This window comes from Antrostomus carolinensis, unplaced genomic scaffold (assembly GCF_000700745.2).
Source record: "Antrostomus carolinensis isolate BGI_N321 unplaced genomic scaffold, ASM70074v2 scaffold23942, whole genome shotgun sequence".
NCBI lineage: Eukaryota > Metazoa > Chordata > Aves > Caprimulgiformes > Caprimulgidae > Antrostomus > Antrostomus carolinensis.
Genome location: NW_010299286.1, coordinates 1 through 10128, shown reverse-complemented (window position 1 = coordinate 10128; position 10128 = coordinate 1). Strand labels below are relative to the sequence as shown.

At 38.3% G+C, this 10128-nt stretch overlaps 1 protein-coding gene across 1 annotated transcript; it reads right to left on the bottom strand.

Annotated features, from left to right (window-relative positions):
• Positions 1-1540: 1540 nt before the first annotated feature.
• WSB1 (WD repeat and SOCS box containing 1) lies at positions 1541-10032 on the bottom strand. The gene is made up of 9 exons (XM_010162752.2): positions 9978-10032; positions 9629-9794; positions 8407-8675; positions 7464-7595; positions 6972-7072; positions 4609-4781; positions 4128-4241; positions 3235-3342; positions 1541-2688 (listed from the first exon to the last, which is right to left on the bottom strand). Exons 1-9 carry the CDS (start codon positions 10030-10032, stop codon positions 2529-2531), a joined length of 1278 nt encoding a protein of 425 aa, XP_010161054.2. The 3' UTR covers positions 1541-2528.
• Positions 10033-10128: the final 96 nt, after the last annotated feature.

The following is a 10128-nucleotide window of genomic DNA, read 5'->3' as shown; positions in this document are numbered from 1 at the left end:
TGGAAAATATGGTGCCAAATGAGTGAGTCATGAAGCAGCATGGTGGCAGGGACACTTTCTGTTTCCTTGCAAGCTGAGCCCTAATTCCTGAGGAAGTTCAGTCCCGTTGGCTTTGTTCTGTCGTACTCCTTGGAAAGTGCAAAGTTTATTTATAGTGTTTGGAAACAGTATTCCGGGAAATCTTCCTGGAAAGTAGGCCTGGGTGTCTGGGCTGAGCTTTCTAGAAGATAATACTGCTCAACTGGTATTGGTGATTGTCTCTTTTCTTTTGATATGTGCAAATAAAGTAAGTTACATTGAATATAGACTGAAATACCACATTACTTCTCTTTCACTGAATCTGATGTGCCAGTGTTGCCACTTGGCAATGGTGTAACACCACAGACACAGAGCAGCAGGGCTGTTTATAGTCTTTTCAAGCTAAGGCCTGCTGGGCTGTACTCAGTAAGAGTTCTTTCTGCCTTGTCATGGACTTTTTGTATTTCACCCAAGAAAATAAGGACACAATCAGAAAATACATCTGCCAGTGAGACCAGATTGTGGAAGTACAAAAGTGCCTTTGCAGTTCTAAAGCATTCTGGGCTCTTAAAATGCTAGTGACGTGCCTGAGAATGGAAGAATTTATTTGATTTTATTTATTTTATATAGTAGTTAAGCTGGTGGAAGCCAGGAGAGGATTTAGCATTGTCCACACAAGAAATAAAAAAAAAATTATTTGATGGAATGGGGTTGGTGGCATCTCCCATTTCTGACAGCTAAGGAGGAGTTGCTCTTCCTTCCCTACTAACTTCCATCTATGATTTGCCACGTGGCAAGTTCATGTCAATGCAAAGGGAGTTGCAAAGCCATAAGTTGTGAGCACTGGACGATTTTAACTGCACTGGATGTTTACTGATTAGGCTGTGAGGACAGAGCATCTGGCCTTGTCTAAATCAACCTTGTGCTGGCAGCTTCCCTGGGGCCTGGTAGTTACAGGAGTTACTTCTCATCCCTAAGCAAATGCTCCTGTGCTCAGAGAGGATCTACAACCCTTCTCCTACCTGTCACCCACCCAGGAGCTGGGGCAGTTGGCAATTCTGTGTCGTGGTTAATTTGTAACATGCCACTGGCCCTGTGAGGAAAAGAATTTGGGTCTCCTGATTGCCAGTTGCAAAATCCCTACGTGTGACAGCGTATGAGGTAATACTGGGTATGAGAAAGAAGGGGCTCACCAAAACAGTCCTCTGTTTGGGGGAGTGAGGGAGCTGTGCTCAGGGTGTGCAGCTGGACAGCCTGTGGCCCCCATGGCTGTGTCTTGCACTCAGAACTCCATCTCCTACATTCTCCACCGTGCAGGAGCAGGGAACACTTCCATTTCATATGCTGCTTTTAACCTTTGCCCACAGGAAAGGGTTGAAGATCCTGCTGTGGCTCCCCACAGTAAGCTTCACCAAGAGCAGAGTGCTGTGGTCCTGACAATCCTGCAGGAGCAGATTCCCACTAGAACCGTTGTATGTAGACAGCATTGATAAAATCAGTCACCAGATGAGGTATCAGGAAGTTTTTATACAAGTTTTTAATAAAAAAAATTCAACAAAAAAATATATATAATCAGGCATTTTATGCAATGCATACATTCTTTATATCTGCAGGTACAGATAAATAACAGAAGGCAAAACCAAGTATTTTGCTTATCTTTGGCCATTAACCAATAATCACCCCCGAAGAGATATTATAGGGTTAAAGAATAAACAACTGAGTCTGTAATTTTCTCTCATTACAGACAAAGTATCAGGCAATAATACAGTAGTTAGATTTTTAGAAATGTAAGGAAATATTTCTTTAACACTGCCCAATACTGAAATTTAACCTGGTTTGCTGCTATGGAACTTAAGGCCTTCTTCAGCTGACACACAGGCACCGTTCCAGGGCTGACATTACAGTCCAACCCTTACCTTACCCTACTTCCCTTCACCATACATTGCTCTAAAAAGCCAAGCTGTACCTCTTCATGAAATAAACTAACACCAATTCTTATCTGTGGATCAGTTTCCTGAACCCCAACCACTGTAAGTACATACAGAGCAGTTAAGCTTCCTTAAGTCAATATTTTTTCTAACTCAGTGTCCCAGAATAATAGCTGTCCTTCCACTTTACAGCACAGATGCATCTGATGGCTCTACCAAAGCAATATATACATGATACACGTTAAAAATCATAAAAGCAATTGTAAAGGTACACTGATAACATGTAGCAGCTTATGTCTAATGTCTATATATGTACACATTTTCACAGTTATATTTTAGAAAATTGAGAACACCAGGAATACTTCTACTGTGTTTTCTATAAATATTAAAAATTTACCTGTCAGGCATTTTGACAAAATAGTATTTAGGTTATCACTTTACATAGCTCTTGAAAACCTGTAGAGTTTTAAGCTTAAAGGCTGTAAAGTTTAAGGATCTCTTAAAGTGTTTAGCCAGTTTCAGCAGCTGGGCCACCTGCCAGTTTGATTTTTTTTTTTTATTATTATTATTTTTTTTTTAAATTCAAATCTGGTAACAAAGGAACTCCACCACTTTTGATGGGATAGGCAAGTTCTTGACTTGGCTGGTGGGCATCACTCTTCGAATTGCCATGCGACATAGATGTTGGAGACTGGACACTTGTCTTGGAGTTGCCCAGAAGTACACGCTGCCATCCTGTGTCCTGCACAAAAGAGAACAAAAATAACTGCCCAGAATTATCCCAGCTGAATGACTGCAGGTCATATATAGTATGAATTTATACGTAGTATAAATTCCACGTAGGCTGCTAGTCAGGGGGAACGTGCTCTGAACTTCCTGTTGCTTAGTTCTGGCTGTTCCAGACTCATTTATACCACATCCCAGTTCTTTTAAGCTACAGCAGCACAATAAGCAACTTGCTGATTATCTGTGCAACAGGCTTGAGCAGATCTTCCCACAGCTATTGAGTGAGTACACCACCTGAAACAGAACTGCCCTTGATTATCTTATGGTCTTTTTTTCCAGTCCACATTTGTGGGTCTTTCTTTTATTTAGTCTCAAAGATAAGAAATGAGTTTATCAGCTTCTTGATTTTACTGCTGTTCCAGGCATGTTTAAGCAAATAGTACCAAAAACCAAGTCAGAAACATCAAGTTGCAAGTCACTGTTGAAGATTTTTCAGACACAGCCACTGCTATCCACCTTTTGTGTTACCTTAATGTTTTAGGGTAGAAAAGTGTATACTTGCCCTGCAGCCAGAACACTGCCATCAGTAGAAAAAGTACAGCAGAGCCCATTGTTCAGAGGTGCAACTTGTACAGGGTATTCTTCATCAATTCTCCAGAATCTTACCATTCTGAAAAGGGAAGAACAAAGTAGGAAGTTATCAGCATAGACATTTAATTCTGCCTGATATTTTCTCTACTGCTGCACAAGAACCTTGTCTGAATTTTTATAACCATTTCAGTGTGCATACAGGGTGTTTCAGATTTGGCCTGAAGTGCTATGACTTCTTCATTCCCAAGATATACCTTGATCTGTACTAGTTCAATCATTTTAACTCTGACAATTAAAACAAAAGATTGTCTCCAACAGCAGAAAGCAATAACCTGAACTAGAGATTCTGGCTCTTGCTCTCTTCAATGTAATACATGCTAGGAAATCCCAACAATGCTTGTCTTGATTAAAAAAACTAAAACCCTCCTGTAGACAGCTTAATACCCTTGCTGTCATCTTGAGAAAGCATTTTTCATATTCTTAAAATAGTTCTCAAAGTATTATTTGCAGTGTTAGTAAAGTTGAATATGAGATCACAGAATACTCTTTACTTTGGAATCTACTACTATACAAAAGACTTACCCCCATTATTAACTCTATTTACATTTTTCACTGGTTACAACCCCTCTTTTTCTGTTTTCAACTGTCACACACTTAAGTTATTCAGATCATCTGCTCTGTACACAACTAATTATTTCTACATTCAGAATAAACATTAACATATTCCAGACTAATCATCTGCTTTTAACAAGACCATGAGAAGTCACTTCTCAGTTAAAAAAGGAAAAAGCTGACTTAGTATTTAAAAGTTCATGTTGTACGTGAAAAATGAGAGGAGTCTAACAAACCTTTCCTCATACTTACTTATCATCAGCAAGGCTTGCGATATGTAGTCCATCGTGACTAAAAGATACTGATCTGACCCATCGGTCGTTTGCACCTCCAGCAAATATTGGGGTAGGAGGGGGAAACAGGTGCCTGGAAATAGAGAGACACTTAGCTGCAGCGCCGTGTTTAAGGACCAGGGAAGTGTTTCCTACAGCCATGACTAGCAAAGCTGAGGAGGAAAAACTGGATTGAACATTTAACTATGAAATCAGGAGTGGAGATTGAAGGACTGTGTCTGTTGTAGTACTGAACGCTTCAGCTAATTGAAGATGCTTAAATGAGCACACATTAAAATACCAGTGCTTTACATTCTTTCTTAGATACAAGAATAATCTCCACTGCTCTGCCACTTTAGTATTTCCATCAGCCACTGCTAAGATTTTTCACAAGTCTAATTAGCTGTTAAAAACACAAACCCACTAATTTTCAGTTTCCAGATTTGACTAACTTTACTTACCCAAATTCCATAAGAATAACTCCAGTATGTGGATCCCAGACATAGACTCGAGTGTCGTAAGATGCAGTAGCCAGTAAAGCTCCATCAGGAGAAAACTCACAAGCTACAACATCATTGTGATGTCCTTCAAGTTTCCGTATCATGGAGTATTTATCCATATCCCAGAGAAAAACCTGCAATTAAATGAGCTAATGTTATAGCTCTGCTCAGAGGTGCAATGAAGCATTTACTGTTTTTTAAGTATAGCTGCTAGTCTTATTTAGGATTATATTAAAATCAGGCATTATGAATTACTACAATTAAGAAATATGCTCAGTGTCATATTCAGATTAAAATCAAGTTTTTAAAAAATAATTAAAGCAGACATGCAAGTTCTAACTCAAGTTTGTTAAATGTTATTAACAAAATAAGCCAAAATATAAGATAAAGGCAACACAATTTAACCATGTAGCTTACTGAAATTCATGTATTACAAAACTATTTTATTAAAATATGCAGAAATAAATAGGGTTAAACTCTACAGTCCCCCTTTTTCAGTAACTACCAAAATTTTAAGAGATATACAGACAGAAAATGTAAGGTTAACATATTGTTACTCCAGTGGCATCCCTTTGAGTTTAAGATCACTTGTTTACAATTGGCTTGGATCACCAACGTCAGCCTAGGAAGAGAAACAGATACTGCAAGCAAAAAGAATTTTCACAGCCAAAAGTTATGTCTTTGGCAAAACAACAGGGAAGTCTAACCACATTATTAGAAAGAATTTATGCATTTTAAATCAAGTCAACAGTAAAAAATGACATTAATATTACAATTTACCCGGCTAATTGCATACTGTATTATAAAAATTGATAAAAGATTATAGTATTCTGAGATTTTACATGCAGTTGTGCATTATATGTAATCAAAATAAGGACTGTGCAGAATTACTTAATAGGAATGATCTATGTACTGCAGCATAATTTTATAGAAAATGTAAGTCTTTAGCATAAGATGTTATGTCCCTGAAAGAGCTTATTAGGGTCCTTGATTTTTCCCCCGCCTCAGTTTTACTGCACAGATTAAATACTGACATCTTGGATAAATTTATGTTTGACTAAAGCAAACATAACCTCAGTGCCTCACGTACGTCCTAAACCTGCACCATTTTACAATCAGTTAGAAACGCGTTAACCAGTTTCTCCAAGGAAAACCCAATATTCCATAAAACTGGAAACTGAGTTTTAGGAGTCAGTGTGTTTGACTGCTGTGAAAATTATTAAAAAAAATAATAAAAATAAAAAAAAAAAAAGGAAAGAAAAGCAAGCAGAAAGTGGACATCGACCAGCACCTGCGTACGTACAGTACACCCTGCAGTCGAATGCAAGGTTACTTCGTCCTACGGTAAAGTTCGCCCCCAGCCTGGTAGCCAGAGATGCCACTCTTTCTGCCCAGCTAACACCATTGTGCTCCTGTGTGAGTGGTGCCAGCTTAACCTCAATCACACCAATATTGCTGCCACCACCTGTGACAGGGAAAGCAAGAAGCTTATGGAAAACACACAGCCTAAAGATAGCAATGTATACATCCACATCTGCTCTAGCTAAAGAAAAAACAAAACCCCGACCTCCACTATTCTCTATCAAATCTGAACTGATAATTTGAAGTATTAAATGCATTTTAACAGACATCCATATAAAGCAGTTGCCAATAATTGTGCTTTTTCACTCGGCATCACTGGGCTTCACTGAACTACCTACAAAGCCCCTGGAACTAGACTGAATTCCCCTTTCTGTTTTATCCTATTTCTTCAGTGCCAAGAAAAGCAGCTTATGGCATACGTGCTTCACCTGCACTGCTTTCAGTTCTCTAGCAGGGCATTAGGATATGGATGAAAACAAAACCAGCATGCTGCTCCTCATTCTAGATCTTTTTGACACAAGTGCCATTTGTATTGAAAAACACGTAGAAACATTTTTGTTCAGCGGGAGATGCCATGACTGGCTCAGACTTTGAAAAGTCCTTTTCATTGAGCAGGAAATAGAAAGGATAAAATCAGTAACAAAATAGTTTTATGCATTAATCTAAGTATCTTTTAACACTGGAAGCTTTAGTCTTTGGTTTTTTTTTACTATGAACACATGCAGATGTGTAGAACTAGTTCTCAAAGAACACTTACAGTTTCTTCAACTAAAAGCAGTGCAAGTTCAATTCATAAATCAGTGTCTCAATGCACCATTTGCTCATTTAATTTCATGCACTTTTACATCATCATAAAACATTAGAAGTTCATGACACCGAGCACAAGCTTAATATTACTTAGATTTAAAATGATTATGCACACAATTCAGTAGATTTAATGAACAAGAAACTCTGACACATACTGCCTTACTAGCTCCAACAGAACAGAGAATAGAAGAGTCTGGAGAGAAGGCACAACCATACACCCAGTTCTGATGTCCTCTCAACACTTTCATCATATTTCCTAGAAAGAAAGACATTCCTGTAAGAATTGCTTAAATATTACAAATTCAAATTGAAAACTTTTCCAAATTAGTGTGAGATTTGATAAAGGAAGAACTATTTTTCCAAACAACATCTTGCAGAGTCATTCCAACACAGAAATAAAAATTCTGTCATGCAACCCTTAAATCCAGTGTCACTATTCAAAAAGGTGACTTCATGCACTCAACCCCACACCAACTTATACCTTCAGGGTACATATAGAGAAAGAATTTCCAGAGAGCATACAGAGTGAGTGACTTAATAGAAAATAATCAATTTTTTAAAAAAAAATTTTGACATAACTGAGTTTACAGCAATAAGAGAGAGTATGTGGATATTTCTCCTCTATATTACAGTAGATAAGTGCATACCATCATCTTTCAGGTCCCACACTCTCAGTGTTTTGTCTCTGGACGCAGATACTAAGATCAGGCTGCCATCTGGGGCAAAGGTTAAATCTCTAACCACTTCCGTATGGTCCATCAGGTTAAGGAGGAGTTTTCCTGTGACATGGAAACACCACAATTTAAAAGGAAGCACTGTACTTTTATTCAGATCAAATGCTTTGTGGATACAAGCACAGAATGCCCAATTTTCTTTGTAGAAATGCTGGCTACAGCAGGAAGCATGTGTATCCTCTTAGACTCTTCTGTATCGAGAGGCAATTTCCTGACAAGCTAGTAAATCTATGCACTAAAGCCATGCGCCTCAGAAATAAGGCACGACTTATCTTTTGATCAACATCTCTGTTCTAAGCTTAAATTTACAAGGTAAGGACTCAACTGTCATTAGTTTCCTTTTTTTAAAGCTGAGAAGTTCTGTCCCAACCTAGCAGCGACGCTATCAGCTAAGTTGAGGTTCCCTCATTTCAGATTCAGTCTCTTATCATTTGAACGATTATTTATTTTTGAAAAAAATAAGAGGTCCTCATCAACAAATCCTTCCCTGTAGTCAAGAACAGAAAGCAACTTCATGTTTTCCAAGTTTCCTTTGTTTGAAAGTACATTAAAACTACAATCTAGTGGAAGATCAGAGAGTAAACAACCAATATATACAAAGTCAATCACACACTTCACATTTTGTAGCAACAAGGCTTCATCTTCCATCACTTCCATCTCAAAGCATGATCTGAGTCGGTTCCTTCCTCTAGCACTACTTGAACATTTCTAGTTGCAGTTGATGCTTTTTTATTTTTTAGATTACTTAATTTGTATTCAAGGTTCAGTTCCCAATTACAGTTCTGTAAGCAATTAATTCTGTGTATGAATGATGTTCCTACTGCATAAAGTGCCAACCTCCCCTCAGATACTCTACCTGTATATACATCCCATATCTTGATGCGCCCATTGTTCAAGCCTGTTGCAAGTAGAAGCTGGTCTTGTCCAAATTTGAAGCGGTGCCATTCTATGTTCACACAGCGGCTCTGCTTCTCAGGCACTGAGGACCCAAAAGCAAGGCTCCAGACAATGTCACCACAGTCTATTATATGTTCACAGGGATTATTTTTCTGACCGCTGTCACTATTCTGCCTCGGAAGTCTGGTACTGATAGAATTTGCAACATTCTTTGTGCCATGCAACAAGCTGCAAAACAAATGAGAAACACAAAAAGACAGCGTTGAGCATCTTGAAAACAAACAGAACAAAAAGGTCTTTAGGAGGTAATGAAATCTGTGAGTTGCTATAATGTACATTTCAGAGGCCCATAATGATGCATTTTTTACTTGCAAATTATAAAAGCAGATTTTTCTTATAACTGTCAAAAATTCCTAACACCTAGAAACCTTTTTACACAATATAACACTAATACTTCCATACACATTTCTACCTCTGTAGGGAGCAATATATTAACTTAAGCCACTATGAAAAACAACATTTTAAAGGTATTTACAGAAAAATGATTTACAAAAATTTCTAAGACTTTCTGCTAAACGAGCAGGAAGTTCCCTGCAATTCACTTACATGCTTTAAATACTGGGATGAGATACTGAGCCCAGCGTATGAAAACCAATTAACCGACCACCAGAAAAACTATAAACGGGGAGGTGGGATTTGCTGGGAGAGGAAATGTAACCAGCTACAAAAGTGCAACTGCTGGTTACAAATTCATTAAAATACAACCTGCAAGTGAAAATAAAATGGGTCTTTCAGACCTTCACTTGCATTCTGATGAGAATGATAAGGAAAGAGCTTTGTCTTTAAGTAAATTCCTAAAAGATAAAACCAAATAGCTTTCTGATAGGAAATTTAGAAGTCCAGATCTGCCCGAGTCTTTAAATTCCCTTTACAATCTAACTTATTTTAGAGCATCTGAATCAATTAATAAATCACTCCTCCATTGCTTTGGTGAGGTTGTAGTACAGCTGTTTCTCTCGCTGGCCACAGAGGAAGGGATAAAACAGCAGCTAATAGTTTAAAGAATTAGTTTTTTCCCCAAAGATGTCAAAGCCAATACACACATTTTAATCTATTAAAAGTTGTCTCCTATTTTCTTAAGTTTTATCAGATGAATTAAAAGCCACGTGGTTTTGTCTTACAAGTTATTAAGGCACTGAGACCAGGGGACCAGCTTCACTATGCGGTGCCCTTGTGACCAAGCAAAGTAAGATCCATCGGGAGCAAACGCAACCGTCCAGTTCTCGCGTCCACACTTGTCAAAAGGGGAAGTTGGGGCTAAGAGTTCTCCTACGGTTCGTGATCGTGCTAGAAAGAGAACAAAGAGGAAATGCCGTTAAAAAAAGAAAAAACAACAGCATGTTTTAAAAGGTTAGAAGGGAACCAGGCAATATGTTAATTATGTTGCTTTTATTTAATGACATTTAAAGTAATTGTTACTGTACAACCCATGACAAGACTCAGCCTCGGCGGCGGCAGAGATTGACTCACTGAAGACAAAGCTCAGTATTAAAGTGTCCCGGTTGTCACCTAAGTAATGGCACATCTCGAAAAATGTAAGTTTACTGAGACCAGCAATTATGTGAATTATTCTGACTGCAGCTCTCGAGGTGGCAGCCGGGCTGCGCTCCCGGTACCGCCG